General features: G+C 31.8%; 1 protein-coding gene across 2 annotated transcripts; it reads left to right on the forward strand.

Annotated features, from left to right (window-relative positions):
* The first annotated feature begins 3,555 nt into the window (after positions 1 to 3,555).
* LOC116105320 lies at positions 3,556 to 15,746 on the forward strand. Of its 2 annotated transcripts, none has more exons than XM_031391755.1 (8): positions 3,556 to 3,823; positions 11,169 to 11,453; positions 12,093 to 12,152; positions 12,253 to 12,459; positions 13,752 to 13,867; positions 14,010 to 14,107; positions 14,919 to 15,043; positions 15,117 to 15,746. In XM_031391755.1, the coding sequence occupies exons 1-8, from the start codon at positions 3,635 to 3,637 to the stop codon at positions 15,276 to 15,278; spliced, it is 1,242 nt and encodes a 413-aa protein (XP_031247615.1). In that variant the 5' UTR covers positions 3,556 to 3,634; the 3' UTR covers positions 15,279 to 15,746. The 2 variants fall into 2 exon arrangements, with proteins under 2 accessions (XP_031247615.1, XP_031247614.1); XM_031391754.1 differs by lacking the exon at positions 3,556 to 3,823 and adding an exon at positions 7,380 to 7,673.
* The last annotated feature ends 5,711 nt before the right edge of the window (positions 15,747 to 21,457 follow it).

Below are 21,457 nucleotides of genomic sequence, written 5' to 3' on the forward strand. Positions count from 1 at the left end.
TAATATATTCTTCAATACAAAATCAAGTAAAACTAGAAAGAAAGCTATATAATATAAATGGCAAATCAACTTAAAAAACCATTAAAAAAATCGAAGTCAACTAAAAAACCAAATGGAAATTGTTAAAACAAATATACATTATATTAAATTACTAAATGATCACACAAATATAGAGTGATAGATACCACAAATCAAAATTATTTCACTATACAATTCGAAATACAATTTAAAAGAGAATATCACCATCTAAACAAACTAAACCCAATATCACCAACTGAATAAATTAAACCCACACATGGCCAGAATCTATTTCCTCTAATTTGTATACCAAAAGACCCATTTCTTCAAATCCATGCCCAGATCATCCGTTACTCAAGACCACACCATTTTCTCTTCATTTGTTGTCCTACATTTTACAACCCAAATATTTCATCAAATTGATGCCCACAAAATCTTTTCAATTCATTCCTCCTCAATATTTTAATATGCAGATCTAAGAGCTGAGAAAAAACTGAAATTGCAATTTAATAGTGGCTACCGCAATTGAAACTCACAGAAAAATAAACCCTAATTCCTTAATTTTTTTTAATAGAATTAGTCAATTGAGATGAGAAACTTATTTTAGTAGAATCAATCAATTAGAAACCCTAATTACTTAATTTTTAATTTTTTTTCTAATTACTTAATTTTTTAATTTTTTTTGTGGGTACTTGCGGGTATACCGAATCTACGAGCAACATATATATATATATTAACTCGTACCTGCTTAAAATACACGGATACAGTATCCGTTTTGCTAGGTCTAATTGTATCCGTGTAATATTTACTTTCTAATTTAACTTCTTCAATTCCCTAGATTCATTCTTTTATATTGATTCTACTTCCTAGTTGGGTGAATATCTCTTGAATTGTTTACTTAGGGTGCAAGTATATTCATGAAAGATATTCACATTTTTGCCCTTTGAGTAATTCGGGCACTACACGTCGTATAGTTCTTATGGCAAGTCAAAATTCATAATATCTAGTTATTATTGTTTATTTTATCTCTTGTTTTATCAAAAAGGGTGATATTATCAAGTTTTATCGATAAAAGAACAATTATCAAACATTCCCTAATCTCATCAATGAAAAGGTTAAGGGATTTTTCAATTTTTATTAACTTAAACATCGTGTCAAAATTGAGAAGGTAAGAGAGGCAATTGAAGGGAGCTAGAGTATGCTCAAGAATTGAGAGAGTAAGAGAGGCAATTGAAGAAAGCCGAAGTATGCCCAAGAGTTGAGAAGAAAGAATTTTATTCTATTGAATTGTATGGAATTGTGTTTTACATGTATTCATACCACCTATTTATACAAATGTGTTGTGACTATGTAAGGAAAAATAATCTCACAATAATGCTTGTAATCTCTCTAAGTAAGGTAATAGAATATCAACATTTCATATTTGCATGTCAACACTCCCCCTCAAGCTTGTGGATCGTATATGTCATAAACTCCAAACTTGCGTAGTAGATGCGAATGTTATCTGCTAGAAGAGTTAACAAGAAAATTCTAGTTGCGAGTTAATTCACAGCAAGTTGGTGGCTAGGCTTTGTTATCTAGCACCATAGCTCTTCCGATCTTTGATCACAATTGATCATAGAACATCACCAGTCAACTTACTCTTGTATGCATACCTATGATAACCATGCTCCATTTGTTTCACACCAGTCTCCACAATCTCTCTCAAAGAGCTTTCTTCGGTAACAAAATTCTCTTCATCCAATCTCTTCAAAGAAGCAATCATTTCATTGAACTCTTCCATACTAAGACATGGAGCATTTGGCCCACAAAATGGAGGAAAGTCTCTAATCACTAAAACTCTTCTCCTACGTGATACCTGGAGTAACAATTCACTGGTCACGTGGCAACAATGCATTCACACCGCTTTTCAAGGACATTTCTTTCTTCACAACTCCAACAACGGTATCTCTATTGGGTGTTTGCAAGAAAAACCATCCACAACTTGGAGGAAAATCCCGAACAACAGAAACTCTTTGTTACTTACACTTGGGTAAAATTTCATGGACAATTTTTTCTTGATTTTCGATTGCCAGCTTGAATAGAGAGTAGTGAGCTTTAGCTAGCGAAGAGTAGCAGTTGGGCGCGTAGGTCGAACACTGGTGTAATTGCACTCTGGTGTAGATCTCATGCAGATTAAGCAATAATTTATAGTTTATACTAAAAAAACGCATTGCTGGTGAAATCGCATGCAGCTGGGCATGTAGATCGTGCACTGGACCAAATCAGCGTAGTTAGAAGCAGCAACAGATGAAGACGCAAGCAGCGGTAGGCTTCACAATGAGATGCACGTGATGACAGGCCTCGCACCATGACAACACTGCGGGATTTTGCTAGCAAACTACAGCTTGAGTACAGGTGGTGCATATTGGAAGGGAGGTTGTGTTAGTGTAGGTGCCTTATAGCCAATCCTATTTGTATATTTGACTCTTTGTAACATCATGTTAATTATCAATAAAGGCACGTATTACTATATCATGTTATTCATATTATTTCATGTATTTATATATGTCGTTAAAATAGTAGAACCGTGATGAGTACTTGATTGTAAGGACACTATGATCACATGTGGTGGTCATTCTAGAAACGTTCATAGTCTCTGTATTATTCTAACCAAGGACACAAATAATACGATAAGACTATCATAGCATTGAAAGATTCTACCAAAAGGTAGTGATAGATCTCACATGTCAAAGTTGTTTAGTGACAAATCAGTGCAACGCATGGGGGTTTGTTATATGCAAGTTCACTAAACTGACCCTCTAGAGATTTCTATATGGATGGTAACTCCAATGTCTATGAAACATATCCTCTAACGGATGGTGGTGTATGTAATCCTTAGATTTGAGGTCACTAAAGCGTCGTGTGTAAATATTGGTTTAATTTGACGCTAGCCTAACATAGTCTTTTTAAGGATTATCAATAAGGTGATGGTTGTCTATATTGAGAAGTACACTATATCTATAGTGGACTAACAAATGAGATTTGAGGTCACTAAAGCGTCGTGTGTAAATATTGGTTTATTTTGACGCTAGCCTAACACAGTCTTTTTAAGGATTATCAATAAGGTGGTGATTGTCTATATTGAGAAGAGCACTATATCTATAGTGGACTAACAAATGATTCATCACTCTTAGGTACAAAAGTAGTTATCTCATTAGGCTATTTTGTAAGTGACAATGACCATAAATTTATGGCCATAGTGGAATTGAATTGTTACTCAAATATAATTTTTGTTTAGTCATTGGTCTAACAACCAAATGTCAATGTGTCAAGGAAAATGTTTGGTGACTTTTTTAGTAAAATAGTATATTTATTTATTATTTATTTTCCTACTCCAACTAAAAAGTGATAAGTTGTAACCGTTTTTCAAAAATAAAAAATCTCAAAAAGGTTCACATATCAGTCATTTTCGAAAGCTTTGTCTTTTTCATGCACAGGCACAGCCTTGATGTTTTTAATTTCCCTTACTTATCAGCCATTTTCTACCAAACAAAACCTTCACTTTCTCTTCTTCCTCCCTCCAATAATTAGAGTTTATTTTCTCTCTATTCTCTCATCTCTTTCTTTGTAAATCATGACTCTTTCCTTATACCCTGCGGCGTCGTTTTGTCCTTCTCCGAAATTCTCCAAATTTCCGCTGCCGTCATCGTGTTTCCGAGTAGTGTGTCATGGCGGATCCCACGCGCCGTACGCCGCGAGTGAGCTCAAGTTGGCGTTGCACGACGCTTTGGACTCTACTGGAATCGATACAACCTATGCCCGAGTAATCATTCTCATTTCTTTTTTCTTTTTTCTTTTTTTCAATCAATTTTGATTCTTTTATTGATTTTTGTTCATCCTCTACTTGTGATTTTTATAATTTAAGTGATTTTCCTATCTGGGTTTGTTGGTTTTTGAAGTTTTTCATAATGGGTCTCGTTATATTTATCATATTAATGCGCCTGTGTTTTCATGAATTCGGATGCTTTTATTGAGTGAGATTAATTTATCTTTTTTTTTTTTTTTTTTTTTGCGTGTGTGTAATTTAAGTGCTTATCTACCTAGGTTTGTTGGTTTTTGGAGTTTTTCACTATGGGTCTTGTTACATTTAAAATACTAACGTGTCTATTTTTCATGATTTCGGATGCTTTTACTGAGACGGATTAATTTTTATCTTGTGTTTTTTGTGTAATTTAAGTGCTTTTCCGTCTGAATTTGGTGGTTTTTGTGTAATTTAATTGCTTTTCCGTCTGAGTTTGGTGGTTTTTGGTGTTTTACAGTGTGGGTCTTATTATATTACTAATACAAAAGTGTCTGTTTTACATGAATTATGATTCTTTTATTGAGTCGGATTAATTTTGTTCCTGTCTTTTTGTGTAATTTAAGTGCTTTTTCTATCTGAGTTTGTCGGGGTCTTATTATATTTACCATGTATCGTGTCTGTTTTTCACGAATTGTGATGCTTTTATTGAGTCGCATTAATTTTTATATTGTGATTTTGCGTAATTTGTGATTTTTCTATCTCGGTTTGTTGGTTTTTGGCGTTTTAATTTATGGGTCCTGTCATATCTAAGATTAGCATTTCTGTTATTTCTTGAATTTTCATGCCTTTGTTGAGTCAGATTGATGCTATTCATTTGAATTTCTTTACTTTAAGTCATTTTGCAATCTGGGTTTGTTGATTTTTGTTGTTTTACAACCAAATGCCAATGTGTCAAGGAAAATGTTTGAAGTTGACACTATTTATGTACTTCAACCTTGATGAGATAACAGATGGTAAAGAGATTGGATTGGATTGTGATAAAAATACACATTTAGTTAGTGGTTTTGGGGGGATTAATTGTCGAAAATTAGGCTTCTTAATATTTTTAAAATTACCTTTTACAGAATCACGAGTGTTTTTTAGTGTTTTTCAGGTTACTAGTGCTTAAATGTTATGCTCGAATGAAGAATCATGTTTGCAACGGAATGAGTGACGAGTGGAAACAAACGGATCAAGAATCAAAGTTGAATTGAAGAAGTTATGGAAGTTGAAGTAAAGAGAAGATTCTAGATTACGTTTTAGTTTGCACATGCCTCGGTATTTTGAGAATATCTTGAGATGTAGAACTCAGATTAAGATGATTCTTAGACCATTGGAAATCTGATTCAAAGGGCTACATTTCATATGTTTAAAACTTTTCCAAATTCCATCGTTATCATGTCCAAAAATAAACATCTTTGAAGAACAGTGGAATAATGCGGGAAAAGGGCAACAGCTACTGTGCAGCGACACACTTTTTTCAGTAGCTACTGTGCCACAGCACAGTGCCGCGGCACAGTCACAGAAGGCACTAGTTTGTTGTCCGTTTTTAGCTAGGAGAATAAGGTTAAGAGTTCCAAACCAAATAGAATTAAGGAAAAACAAACCCTGACCCTTGTGGGATATAAATAGAAGTCTTTTAATATTATTTAAGGGATTCTTTGGTGAGAAGAAAGGGATAAAAATCTGGAGAGAAGAGAAGTAACATAAATTCTGGAGCTTTGATTCACAATATAGAGAAGTTTTCCTTATTCTTTTCTTGTAAACTCATGATGAATGTTTTAATAAATATGATTATTTTTTTTATGTTTATTATGAACTAATTTTATTCTCTAGGGCCTAGATATAGCCCAATCTCTTAATTATGTATTGATCTTTGATTGTTAATTTGTATTAAGAATTCTTTCTAAGTTTTACTATTATTCCTAATGCTTTTGATTCTTAAGGGCCCAAGAATTGAATGAACTAATGGACTAAGTTGAGATCGAGAGATAATACTTAGTTGGTCTACGGTAGTAAAACCATAAGTTGAGCGAACGCTAGAGATAGGTTACTGCGACTTGTGAGGCTTTGGTAAACTCCATAGAGCGTAATGATCCCCAATTGCTTAAATATGATTAGAGATAATTAGGGATTAATTTGATAATTATTCGAGAGAAAATTATTGGAAATTTAAGGGCTTCGTTTGGTTCAAAATTGGGAATACTACTTTTAGTATTCCCAAAAAAGTTAAATAATAAAATACTCAAAAACTCTCATTTTGGGGAATACTACTTTCAATATTATTCAAATTTTTTTAAACCCTCTAAATTTGTTAATTTAATTAAATACCCCTAAACATTTTTTTAAAAATTACAAAAACACCCCAACAATCCACATTTACAAGATTCTGGTCATCACCGCCGGAAAATAGCCGGAATCTGGTAGGACGGTGGATCTGGCCGAAAAAGGCCAGATCTAAGGCCAAAGATCTGGCTGTTGACGGCCAAATCTTTGGCCGTAACAGTCGGTCACGACGGCCAACAAACGGTCGTCGTTGACCATCAACGACGACCGTTTGTTGGCAGTCGTTGAGAGCAAATACTGCCAGATTTGGCCATTGACGGCCAGATCTGGCCGTAGATCTAGCCTTTGCCGGCCAGATCCACCGTGGATCTGACCGGAAAATACCATATCGGCGTATGACCGGCAAGATCCAGCCAGTCATACGCCGATAAGGCGACTCCGGCCACCTTCGGTGGTGGTGGCCGGCTGGGGGTATTTGAGGGTGGATTGGGGCTGTTTTTGTTAACTTTTAATGTTTTATTATAGGGGGTATTTTGTAAAAAAACAAACATAGGTGACATTTTATTAATTTATAAATCCTACATCGTAATACCCACCCAATTCAACTTTTTTTAAACTTTTTTCAAAAAACTTTTCCCAAAACCCCTAAATTTTGAACCAAACGAAGCCTGTAAGGAGTTTGACCTGTAGGAAAAACTTAATAAAATTAGCATAAGAGATTGATACATATGAATAAGAGTTGGTGTGAAGTCTATGTCCTAGGTCTAGTCATCTTGTTTTTACCCAAATGTTTATTTTAATTGTTCTCTGTTTAGTTTTTTTTTAATTTTAATTGTTAATTTTATTTAATTTAGATTCTTCTTTCATAAAATATGATTTGATCAAATAGTAATAGGATAGTTTAATTCGTAATTGATAATAGTAATTCCATATCCGTATATTTTTTATAATGTATTACTTATATAATTTCGTACACATGTGAAAATTGACAATAAATTGTGCGGCAACATATCGTCACATGTAGCTATTTCATTGAGTCTTTATCTGTGGGCTAAACTCAAGATTTGGTGACATTTTTAGTAAAATAGTACATTTATTTATTATTTATTTTCCTACTCCAACTAAAAAGTGATAAGTTGTAACCGTTTTTCAAAAATAAAAAATCTCAAAAAGATCCACATATCAGTCATTTTCGAAAGCTTTGTCTTTTTCATGCACAGGCACAACCTTGATGTTTTTAATTTCTCTTACTTATCAGCCATTTTCTACCACACAAAACCTTCACTTTCTCTTCTTCCTCCCTCCAATAATTAGAGTTTATTTTCTCTCTATTCTCTCATCTCTTTCTTTGTAAATCATGACTCTTTCCTTATACCCTGCGGCGTCGTTTTGTCCTTCTCCGAAATTCTCCAAATTTCCGCTGCCGTCATCGTGTTTCCGAGTAGTGTGTCATGGCGGATCCCAAGCGCCGTACGCCGCGAGTGAGCTCAAGTTGGCGTTGCACGACGCTTTGGACTCTACTGGAATCGATACAACCTATGCCCGAGTAATCATTCTCATTTCTTTTTTCTTTTTTCTTTTTTTCAATCAATTTTGATTCTTTTATTGATTTTTGTTCATCCTCTACTTGTGATTTTTATAATTTAAGTGATTTTCCTATCTGGGTTTGTTGGTTTTTGAAGTTTTTCATAATGGGTCTCGTTATATTTATCATATTAATGCGCCTGTGTTTTCATGAATTCGGATGCTTTTATTGAGTCGCATTGATTTTGCGTAATTTAAGTGATTCTTCTATCTCGGTTTGTTGGTTTTTGGCGTTTTAATTTATGGGTCCTGTCATATCTAAGATTAGCATTTCTGTTATTTCTTGAATTTTCATGCCTTTGTTGAGTCAGATTGATGCTATTCATCTGAATTTCTTTACTTTAAGTCATTTTGCAATCTGGGTTAGTTGATTTTTGGTGTTTTACATTGTTGGTCTTGTTATATTTATAATATCAACGTGTTTGCTTTTCTTTGTTTTTGATGCTTTTATTGAGTCGCATTGATTTTGCGTAATTTAAGTGATTCTTCTATCTCGGTTTGTTGGTTTTTGGCGTTTTAATTTATGGGTCCTGTCATATCTAAGATTAGCATTTCTGTTATTTCTTGAATTTTCATGCCTTTGTTGAGTCAGATTGATGCTATTCATCTGAATTTCTTTACTTTAAGTCATTTTGCAATCTGGGTTAGTTGATTTTTGGTGTTTTACATTGTTGGTCTTGTTATATTTATAATATCAACGTGTTTGCTTTTCTTTGTTTTTGATGCTTTTATTGAACCATATTGATGTTCTTCATTTGATTTTAAGAAATTCAGGTGATTTGCTATCTAAGTTTGATGATTTTTTTTGTTTTAGATTGTTGGTCTTGTTATATTTATAACACTAGCATGTTTGTCACATGTTTGTTTCTCTAAGGTTTTGATGTTTCTATTGAGCCATAGTGATGTTTTTTATGTGATTTTGCTATCTGTGTTTGTTTATTTTTCGTGTTTTATATTGTCGATCTTCATTGCAAAGTCATATTTATAACATTAAAATGTATGCTTTTCATGGATTTTTTACGCTTTTATTGAGTCAGATTAATGTTTATATTGTGCTTTTGTGCAATTTAAGTGCTTTTGCTGTCCGGGTTTGTTGATTTTCAGTGCTTTACATTGTTGCTCTTGTTATATTTATAATCTTAGCATGTCTGCTTTTCAGGAACTTTGGTCCTCTTAATGAGCCAGATTGATACTCTCCATATGATTCTATGTAATCTAAGTGACTTTTTCCATCTGAGTTTGTTGATTTTTGGTACTTAGATTGTTGGTCTTGTGTATTTCTTTGGTGATATCATAGTGAAGTCATGTTTATAATATTAAAATGTCTGTTTATCATGTAGTTTGATGCTTTTCTTCTGGTCAGATTAATTTTTATCTTCTTGTTTTGCAAATTCTAAAAGTTTTTGTTATTTGGGTTTGTTGATTTTTCATGCATTACGTTGTTGGTCTTGTTCTGTATTTCTGTGGGTGATAATATTGAAGCAACGGGTGATAATATTGAAGCAACATCATATTTATAGTATTTAGTCTCAAATTAATAACAAAATAAGAATTGTAATACTAGATCATTTTAGTAATAAATAATGCATGACCCATAGGCCATAACTGTTACTGTTTTCATTGTCTGGGGACTGGATGTTAATAAGCCAGTGTCAGAGTGGTGTTGTACTTCTGTAATTTCTAGTTTCCATATTATATTGTATTATCCAAATCTAATCCTCGAAAAATGAAAAGGGCCCAGAACGTTTCACAATTTCTACTTCTGGAATGGAATTTATTTGGAATCTTTATCAATAGAACGTTGGATATAAGCAAATTTGAATCTTTTCTCTTTCACATGATCTTTTGCATTTAAGGGTTCTGGTTTCAGTGTCATTACAGAACTTTCATTATTGAATTTGGTTTATCTGTGGAAGTCTAGAATATTTGTTTATAAGTGCTTTTATGGTAAGAATTACATGTGAAAATGAAATTACTAGGTAATATTCCGTTTAGTCAAGAAAAGAGGCGAATCCTTGGAAGTTAAAATTTTTTGTTAATGGATTTTTAATCTTATGAATGAAAGATCCTTGAATGACTGAAGAATTTGTTGAAAATTAATGGCTAAGACTTCTACAAGTTGTTTTATTTTCTATATATATATATATATATAATTGCGGAAGATGTTGATTTACACACACACACACATATATGTATTCTTCATAATTGCGGAAGATGTTGACTGTAAATGAGAATATAGTTTTGATTAGGAAGAAAAAGGAAGATGATCTTGTATTTACAGACATGAGAGCTGCTCATTTATGTCTCCTGAGAATGATTTATTTTTTTTTTTTTTTTAATATCTTCAGAAAATAAGAAAAAGGAAGATGATCTTGTATTTACAGACATGAGAGCTACTCATTAATGTCTCCTGAGAATGATTTTTTTTTTTTTATCTTCAGAAAATAAGAAAAACACATTTCAATTATTTTTAGAGACTTTTTTTTCATAAAATAGAAAATTTCATCTTCATCTTTAACCAAGAAAAGACAAAGAAAAAGTTTGTGCATTGCTTGCTCTTGGGTTTTTCTCAAAATCATTAAGCACTTTTGAGTTGTTTAGGGTGTCTTTGGTTTACTATTTCAGATACTATTCTCTATCCTATTTCAAAAATACACGTTTGGCACAATATTCAAGTAACACTTTATCAAATACATTTTATTCAAATCATATTTTCGTAATAATAACTCAACTCAACTTAACAATACTATTTCAAAATTCCTACCCAAAATAACAAAACAAATTAAGTAATTTTAACTTTATTTTTAAGATTATTAAGAATCTTTATGTAAGGTATTCTACTATTGTATGTTTAAAATATATTGCTCTCATTTTCACAAAAAATAAATAAATAAAACTTTGAATGCATTTCATTGTTTTCATTTTTTGAATTCATTTTGTCAAAACATATTCTTAAAGCAATACCAACTGACCCCTAATTTTCTTGAATAAATTTTGGCAAAAGGAAACAAATGTGTTTTAGAGACTGATAAGGACATTCCAAGGAGACAATTAACTATAATCTAGTGAATCTTAATGACTGTGATTAAAGAAGGGTTTGAACCTAACTTACCCAGGACTTGTTCATAGACTTAAGTATCCATTTCTCTACTACTAGATTAAAGGTGTGCTAATTACTTTTCTTAGTGAACCGAGAAATATTACTGTTTGCTCAAATTGATGTGCATTGTATCTTCCAAAAGGATGAAAGAAATAAAAACAAAAAAGAAAATGTTTGTTAAATTTGTGCACCAGGTGATTCGTGTTTGCCATTGTTTTTACCAGAAAAACATGCTTGTGCTTTCTGATTATATCAGTGGGATGAGTAAATTGAATAATATGTTAACTACTTTACATCTCTTTATTCCATATGAAAGTTAAATTCTTTAATTTCAATTCTTTTTTTATGTCTAAACAGGAGGCTAGAGAGGGTTTTTGCTCTCAGATCAATAAATTATCCAATATTGAAAGGGAAACCAGTATTAGCATTAATAGATGTGTTGATTTGGGGAAAACAGCTCTTCATATAGCAGCAGAGGATGACTCCCTGATATCACATTCATCAGTTCCCCTCCCTGTGGATGCTTTCATCGACCGATTGGATGATCTTTCTGTGGGATATTGCCCTCATTATAACTCATCTTTGAAGTCATCACGAGAAAATTTTTTGGATAGTATAGAGAGATATTTGTTTGATAAAAAGGTTGGTAGACATGTTTACAGTGGTTAATTTTGTATTCTTGGTAATTTTTCTGAGCTAATCTTTTTGTTTACTCAAATAAAAGGAAATGCAGAAAAGGAAGGAGTACATTTTTGTATTTTTATGACACTTAGAAGTTTATATAGTGTAAGTGGTCAGCAGGTTGGCATTATCATGCGTGTTTGTGTTGTGTGTGTGATCTCAGTAATGCTTTTTCACTCATAGCTAACTAAGTCCATTTGAACTGGTCTTGAGATACACATTAAAGTACCAAACATGTAATGTAGTGGATTTGGAATGATCTTTGTATAGTTCCAGATTCCCCTCTGCTGGGAGTCGTTTTGTAGTCTTGTGGAATCGGATCCAGTTTTGTAATTTCTATTGATATACATCTAATCAGCATCCTATTGGAAAAAATGAATAAAATAAATTTGCAAACATGAGCAGACTGCAGAACCTATAGAACTAGAATATCCTAATAAGTGTGTCCCCTGCTCTGTACTGAATGCTGTAAAGAGTTCTTCATAATCTTCATATGCTTCTGTTTTCTTTTATATCAATCCAAAATGTGTTTAATAAACTGTATAGTGTATCGTCAGGCAGTGGAGCTTTCTTATACCTGATTTGATGATTTCATGTTAGGGTTTTCGGAGAACCAGTGCGGGAAATCAAATAGATCCAAGAGCACTATATCTTCACTCAGTATGGAATTCTTCCTTCTCTCAACAATTCTATATTCCTCATTGGAGAAAACATTATCATAAGGGAATTTTTCAGTTATTTGTCTTAACACCATGAGCAGGTTCTGACACATCGCTCGGGCTCCGCTGTTATGCTATCGCTTGTATACTCAGAAATCCTGAAAATGCTTCGCTTATGGGGCCTTGTAGATTTTGACGTGGAGATAGCATTCCCTCTTGACCATGGTCTTCCTAGGGGATATCAGAAGCAGAAGAGCAGGGAATCTGATCAGTCACACATTATGACTGTGCAAATATTGTTGGAGGAGGTACTTTTATATACTTGCTCACATTTGTATTATTTTTCTTTCCTGTATTTAGCAAACCTCAAGTCTGTTAAGCTAAGATACTAGATATATGTTATTCGGTGTTTTTGTAAAAAAAAAAAAAAAAAATGCATTCGAAAATAAAAATAAGGAGTTTTATTTTGTGTTCTCGGAATTTGAAATTGTGTTAATAAAAACAGTAAAAAATTTATTTTTTGAATACAGTATCTGAAAATAAAAACAGTAAAAATGTGTTTGCTATCATTTTCTTATGATAAATTTAAAATTTTGAGAATGAAAGGACGGAAAACATCTTTTTTAAGTTTTGTGTTTTCAATTCTTAAATAAAGATTGAATTCTCCATTTTTCATATTTTCTTTTTACAAAGGGTAAATGGTAACTGAAAAAATCTCTGTGTCATGATAACTGTCTTCTGGAACTAATCAGCAAATCAATTGTGGACTCATGGTACTAACTACTAAGAAACTAAAGTAAATAATTTGCAATTAGCATATGGCAAATTGCATTTGGGAAATTAAGGAAAGAAGACCGAAGATCCATTATGGTACTTGAATGTGTGCACTTTACCCTTGAAAATGTTAGAAATGATTTCTATTACGTTTTGTCATATATGAGTTAGTCGACTTTGGGAATGATTATTGACTTTTGTGTTTCCTTCTTTTTTTATTCTCATAGTTGGATCATCATACTTAGATCAGGAGTATTTCTCTGTGAGATTCAATTGAAGAAAAAATGCAATATGATGCTGTTTTAGATGACAATTGTTAGTTAACTAATTTGATAATGCATATACTCTAATTTCTCAGAAAGACTGCATGTTAAACATTCACAAGATTTATGAAATTCATAGGCATTTATGAGACCATTGTAAGTAATTCCACTTTAATGCGTTTGAATTGAAGTTAAGCGTAGAGATTCATTTATATTTTGCAACATTAATAATACATGATATATGCAGGGGTTATTTTAAAAAAAAAAAAAAAATAGAATAGAAAAAGAACATCACTGAGGGACATATTGAAGGCTAGAATTAGATATACAAACAGAGTCAAATTAAAGTTTTCCCCAGAAATATGCATTTTGAGAAAGCATAGAAATGTGATTTCGTGTGAGTTTAGCATATCGTTGCCGACATTCACGGCAATTGAGTCTTGTTTGGATTCTTTGTGAGATGTTCCTGTTTACATTCACGGCATGGCTGCTATCTTTGAGGCTCTTTATTTGGTTTATGTATGGTAGTGCCTGCTTCAGTTTATACTGTACAATCTGTGCAGATTTTAAGGAATTTAAAGAGTGCCTTCTGGCCATTTCAACATGATTTCTCCCGGAGTTTATTCTTAAGGGCAGCACATGCTGCTAACTGCATTGAACAATTAGACAGTGAAGACAGGTAGTTGAGCTATATTGCAAACTAACCTGTGATTATATGAAAACTCTTTGTAGTTTTTATAATCTCAACTGAGATTTCTTTCTCCTCCCCTCCGCCCCTTTGGGCTTTATTTATTCTGATTTCATTTTTTTTTCTACTGCAGTGGCTTGCAGCTTGCATCAGCGAAGGCTGCTAAACACAGGTTAGAGCGTGGTGTTTGGACCAGTGTACGCTTTGGGGATATGAGACGTGCATTAGCCGGTATGTAATTGTAAGATAATAGATGTGTTTAGTATATTCTTTTTTGTACTTGCGCTGATTATGCAAGAATATGAGAAAAAAAAAAAAAAAACAAGATGCGTTTGGCATGCTGTTGTTGGCATGTTATTCATGTAAAGCCATAGAGATTGAAGGATTTTGCTGCCTCTTCCATGCACTTGATGCACTTTGGACCCACGATGATTTGGCATATTTAGTTCTGAAAGGAGTTATTAATATAGTACTGCCATGTATTTGTTTAACAATTTTCATTTATTTTGAGAGTTGTTGGAAGAAATTCCTAGTCGTTTTGTATATTGAGTTGAGTAGGAACTTTTAAAATGTTCGATCTAGAAAGTGTAAAGTTAAGGTGAACATAAAGACAGCTTGAAGATAAAGGACACTTGAAGATCTTTGTTCCCATATCCCATTATGCTTTCTCCTCTCCTCGTTGTTTTATTTGCATTCTTGAGGCCAAGATTTAAGATTTTACAGAAGTTATTTTATGGAAAGAGGAGTTATTTTTATTCTGGAATTTTTTTATCTATTTCTCCCTTACTTGTGTTGATTTAGTATTCCTTTGCTTGTGTGGGTAAATTTCTAATTTTCTTTTTAGTAACGTTTTAACCCTATAAATAACTTATTTCTGTTTTCGGATATTTGACTGTTTAGAGAATTAACATGATGGTGAAATGATTTCCTTCTCACTATATATTCTTCTCTAATTTTTTTTCTTTTTTCATTTAAAATCTTTTCTACATGCATTGCTCTGGCATACATATTTTTCATCTGGAAACTGTTACTATTGTTACAGCGTGCGAGCGTCTTATTCTCATGGAAACTGATGTCAAGGAATTAAGAGATTACAGCATTCTTCTCTATCATTGCGGACTTTATGAGCAATCTCTGCAATATCTCAAATTGTATCAGGAAGCGAAGGTACAATTTTCTGTAACACGACTTAATGACTTTTATGTTGTAACAGACTAAGGAATTCTATTTAACATTACAGAGTTCTTCACTAGAAAAGCCATCCTCTGATCCAACGAGCTCCCTGGAGGATGATGCTGTGGAAAAACTGATGATACGCCTCAACCTCATTTCGATGGAGGAAGGTTGGAGCAAGCCCTCATACGTTAAAAATTTTCTTGGTAATAACTCCGAACCATGGTAGTGCCTTATGTACCATTTGCCCTGCATGCAGCACTGCTAAACCAGTGATGAAATCATTTCACTAAGGAGAGAGTTTATCAAATTTGAGTGTGCACTTGTGCAAGGGTTAGATAATCCGAAAAGTGCTTGCAATGCTTTTAATGATAATAGCAGGATGCATAGCAATAGAGAAGAGTAGTAAGACCAATCGAATATCTAACTCTTACCCCACTTGCATATCGAAAACGTTGTGGTCATCATAGTGGGGTACACCGGATCTTCTTTAAACATGTTCTGAAGTTAGCATCTGTAGGCATGATATGAGCTTTAAAAGGGTCTGGGTTCTATTATCTCTGTGACGACGCCAAAAGATTCGATTGGCATACTTGTAACATGCATCAGTGTCTGTAGATTTCTGTTTGTGCGGTAATATGATACTCGTATATATCTGACAAATAATGAAAAATTCGAAATTTCTTGTCGTAGTGTACTTGGAAGTAGAATAAAACTGCAATTGTTGTAACTGTGTGATTTTGAATTAGCAATAATAATGCAAGTGCAATATTAGATTTTTGTAGTGTGTGTTTTAGCTAGCCAAGAGATATTAAAGAAATTTGGTTGAATTTAAAAATTATTTGGTATTGATGCCGTGTTAATAGGACATTGATGATATTTGCTTGAGTGTAAAAAAATAAAATAAAAGAATTACTATAATATTTAGTTTGTTTTCTACTGCTGAAAATATCAAAGTATTGATTTTTCTTAATTGAATAATTGTACGAACTTTAAACCTCTGACGGGATCATACTTTGTAATCTAGAACTAGATAAAACTTTTGTCGTTTCATGTGAAAATTTGTTTGTCATTGGAACACCCCTTTAATGTTACAATAGGGCTGGGAACCATCACATCATGTTTCTTTTGAACAAGATCTAACGGCTAATAATTCTCAGTAACATTAATGGGTTTAAGCCCCGAGTAACAAGTTACTAAAAGGTTGGTAACTATCATATCATTGTTCTGTAGATCAAAATCCGAAAGGTAGAAATTCCAAGTCCCGTGTAAGTCCCGCATAATCCAAAGGCTATTAATGCTACGAGGATACTATTCGTGAACCATTAAAGAAAGAGTTTGGTTACCATCATATTGTTTTTTTTTTTTTTTTTTTTTACCACTAATCTTTAATAAAATAATGTATGAATGTAAGTTGTAACAAGTTACAAATCTTTAATCACCAATTGAATGAGTTGATCAACATCTTATGATGATTTTTTTAATACAATCAACCAATACTAATCTTCAAATAATATTTACGGGTTCATATTTAGTCACTAAGAATATTCGGATCAGTTTATGTATACCTCAACTAATCTTTCAGGACTCTAGAAGTACCGGTTAGATAAAAGTTTTAATGATCACCCCTATTAGTGATTGGGAGGATTCAAACTAAAAAACTCATGAAATTTTCGTTTACTTTTTCATTATCAAACTATCCAATGGCTGTTTTTAAATCACGATTTTAACGAAGATGATACCAAGTATAAGAGTAACGTTGCTTGGGTAACAGTAACTTGTACCATAAGGTCCATAACATTGCCTGCTACTGTAGAAGCGACTGTAGAATAGATGGGGCAGATAAAATGAATCGAAATATTGTCGTAAAAGTAAAAGTAAAACAATCTTGGAGGCAATAATAGCCCTGCAGATAAACAGTAAAATGTAAAAGAAATCTATGGGGTGACAATATAGTGTAGCAACAGTCAAATAGATGGGGCTAGGTAAAAATAAAAAATTGTGATTAGAAAGGAAATCAATATGGGAATTGGGATAATTGTATGGTTGAGAAATTATGACCAAATTTTAGATTTAATTACAAAGACCTCTCTAGCTTTCAACATTTCACGAGTACATCGAAAAGATTGGTAGGTTTATACAGGAGTAAACGACTTTTTTTCACCCAAAGTTTGGCCTACACTTTCTCACCTAAAAGTTTCAAAACACAACTTTATCGCCGAGGTTAAAATTCATCCGTCAAGTTTAACTGAAGAATGATATAATAGTAAATTTAAAAAGTAGTCAAGAGATAATTACGTCATTTTATCCCCTATATATTAACTCGAAAAAAAAAAATTAATCAACCACCGTCAAGTTTTACTTACTTCCCCACCCACCGTTTCCGACCGATTTGGTCAGAATTTGTTGTTGTTGGCTTTCCCTGTCACCACCACAAGCTTCCCTGACCTTCTCTAACCAAAACCCTTTGATCCCCGCCTCTTTCAAGCCGTTGTCCACCGCCAGCTGCAAGTTAGGTTTCGCTGTTTCTAAGTTGATTTCTGCTTGATTATGGCAGCCAAAATTCAATCTTCCACCACTAACTACAACCTCCGACCTCCACTCTACGAAACCCCTCAAACCTCAACACCTAGTTACTCACAGTTCGTCGCCCGTGAACAGCGACCTTCCACCGTAGCTAGGTTTTGCCTTTTTTGAAGCATTATGATTGTTGTTCTGGTTGTTTTGGTATTGTTAGTGTGTTGAGTTGCGTTTGTTGGCTTGAGTTTGGTGTTTTTCTTGGTTTTTCCACCTTCCCCAACCATTCCCCTTTCTTTTCCTCTCGGATGCACACTAGGTGCTCGACAAAAAGCCCTACTCAACAAATTGACCGGAATCGTAGCCTGAACCAAAAGCGACGAAGAGAAGAATAAGAGGGAAAAGTATTTTCGTCTTTACACCGTTTATACCATGTCAGAGAAAGGATTTCCCTAATGGAACATAATGGTGGGTGGAAATAGTGTCGTTTTGAAACTTGATAGGTGGGAAAAGTGACGGGTGGCAAAGTCTCATTATGGAAAAAAATCGTGTATATATATAAGACCCCACCTCCAGTCAGGTGTTATCTAAGTATTCAAGTATGAAATGTTGTGCAATAAATCGTACTTACAATAAATCGTACTTACAAACATGTATTATGTTTAAATTTACACAACCTTTCATACTTGAATACTGAGATAGCACTTGGTTGGAAGGGGGGTCTTTTATATATATATATATATATATATATATATATAAGACCCCCCTTCCATTCAAGTATGAAATGTTGTGCAATAAATCCTACTTACAATAAATCGGACTTACAAACATGTATTATGTTTAAATTTACACAACCTTTCATACTTGAATACTTAGATAGTACCTGGTTGGAAGGGGGGTCTTTTATATATATATCGGACTTACAAACATGTATTATGTTTAAATTTACACAACCTTTCATACTTGAATACTTAGATAGTACCTGGTTGGAAGGGGTGTATATATATATATATATATACCCCCCTTCCAACCAGGTATTATCTAAGTATTCAAGTATGAAAGGTTGTGTAAATTTAAACATAAATCCTAGTTACAAACATGTATTATATGAAAATAAATAAATAAATAAAACTTCTCCTCTCGTTTATATTATTTTCATAATCAATCTCTCGAAGTATTACTATATATGAAAAAAATATTGTTTAAAGAAAACAACTATATCAATTGTTTAACAGCAGAAACAAATCTAAAATATCTCCATCATTTATAAGCAAAACATATTCATTATTTCATAAAACTTAGATTATAAACATCAAACTATATACCTTACTTCAAAAATAATATTCTTCATATAACATCATAAGAAGAGAAGTTTTTATTTTCATAGACAACGTGTTTGTAACTAAGATTTATGTTTTAATTTACACAACTTTTCAAGCGTGAATTCTCTAAGTTTCTATCATAATGGAATACTTGGAGGGTACCCGGTTAGAGAGGGGTGTTACAATATATATATATATATGGTCACTTAATTGATCAAGGTCATTGAAAATAACAGAATTTTGCATAAAAACTAAAGTAGCATTTAACTTAAAGAAAACTATATATAGAAGTTTAAAAAAAAATAGTTGAAATGGAAAAATTAGAAAAGTATAGGATAAAAGTTGAAATGGGTTTGGGGTTCTTTAATTTATTAAATTGGACTTTATATAATGATTTGAAATTAAATTTATAAACTTAACTTGTTTTATCTTCAATAGTAAACGGTTTGACATATAATTTATTTTGGATCGGGGAACTTAGAGTCTTTTTATATTAGATTTTTACATAAATGCCCTAATTATAATATCATATATGATATAGATAAAGTATGCATAAAATATAGATAATTTGGTATGTCTGCTCATCAAATATATTTTTTACTCTAAAAATATTTGATAAAAATGCAAAAATAGAATATTTTAAATATTTAAATTGCTTTAATGTATTACAAATGTCTTTTTTTTTTTTTTTAATTCATGTACTTTCTTTTTCTTTTTCTTATATAAATTATAAAATAATTAGCAAAAATTATAAACATTGAAATGTTGGTATAAATTTATATATTTATAATCATCAAAAACATTTGAAGAAAAAAAGAAAGTAATAAATTTCAACAAGTGATTGTTTATATAGATTTAGATTTAGTTAGAATTTGTGCGCATCTCATACATGACTTTTTTTTTTTTTTTCTTTTCATTATTTAAAGTATATATCCTAATAAAAATGTCAAATAAACATCAAATCAATAGGATATTATCAATTTAGGTACAACTTTTTTCATGAATTACTAAAACACCCACACAAGTTTCAATATGTTCAATTTAGGGACACTAAAATAATAACTTTGTTCAATTAGGAAAAAAAATGGACCCAAGTTTTAATTTGTTCAATTTACAGATACTAAATAGTAACTTTGTTCAATTAGGGAAAAAATAAACCCAAGTTCTAATTTATTCAATTTAGACACACTAAATAGTAACTTTGTTCAATTTAAGGATACTTGTTAATTTTAACATAAAACAACAAAAAGACTTAGATATCCCTAGTTATTTATTTGGTTTTAGTTTTTAAATTAAAAATTAAAAAATTTGTTCGATTTCAAAGTTTAAATATTAAAAATAATTATAAAATAAGAAAAATAAATTATTTATATAAAAAGGAGAAAATTTGGTTTTAAAATTAAAAAAAAAAAAAAACTTACAAAAAAAATTACATAAAAGAAAGCACGGACATTTTAAAATTTAAAAAACCAACATCTTTTCCTTTGTTTAGTTTTTTTAAATATTTATTTTATTTTTTAAGTCGGGCTTGATACCATTGTTTTAAAACTCGGATCAGAGGGCAACCTGTTTTGCTGCCTAGGTTACGGGTCAACCGGTCCAATCAGTTGGACCGACGACGTCAGGGACAATTTTATTTTTTAAAAATTATTATTAATCCCTTAAATTTTAATATATTACAAAAATTCCCTTAAAAAAGTTTAAATTAGTCCATAAAAATTTTATTTATTTCAAAAATACCCCTAAAAAATTACCAATTAATCCTTAAACTTTTGACATATCTCCCAAACACCCCTATAAAATTACAAAGTAACCCTTATAATTTTAAAATATTACAAAAACCTCCTTAAGACCTAAACCAGACCGGAGAAGCTGCCAAGTCTCGGTCGATCCGGTCCGATTTTTAAAACAGAGCTTGATACATTAGGGTTTGCCATATGTGTCGCTAGCCCGAGGGAAAGCCAATGATTTAATTCTTTTTCTTTTTTTAATTTTTAGACACATGTTAGCGATTTATTGGATATAATTATTTTAGAAGACTTTATACTGCTTTTATTTTTTCTATAACTTATATAATTACTGATTTCCCCTTGTTTCTTATTAAATGTAACTTCAATTAAAAACAAGTGTCCCTAAATTGAGTAAAGTTACTATTTAGTGTTCCTCAATTGAACAAATTGAAAATATGTTTGTTTTGTCCCTAAATTGAACAAAGTTACTATTTTAGTGTCCCAAAATTGAACAAATTAAAACTTATGTCCTTTTTTTAGTATTTTATGAAAAGATTATACCTAAATTGAAAATATCCCAATCAAATATAAAGTAACGTTATCTCCAAAGAAAATTTATACAATTTTTTTTTTTAAACAAGATTATTTATAATTATTTTTTCCTATCAAAAGATTAATTTATCAAAACTTAAAACTTTTGACTTGTATAATTTTTCATTAAATTGGAGTAAGTAATTTTATTTTTTATCTTTAAAATTATTAAAACAATTAATAAAGATTTTTAATAATTAAAAACATATTTTTGTAATTTCTCTATAAAATGAACCTTTTTTTTTTTT

The sequence above is a fragment of the Pistacia vera genome, unplaced genomic scaffold (genome assembly GCF_008641045.1).
Source record: "Pistacia vera cultivar Batoury unplaced genomic scaffold, PisVer_v2 Contig497, whole genome shotgun sequence".
NCBI lineage: Eukaryota > Viridiplantae > Streptophyta > Magnoliopsida > Sapindales > Anacardiaceae > Pistacia > Pistacia vera.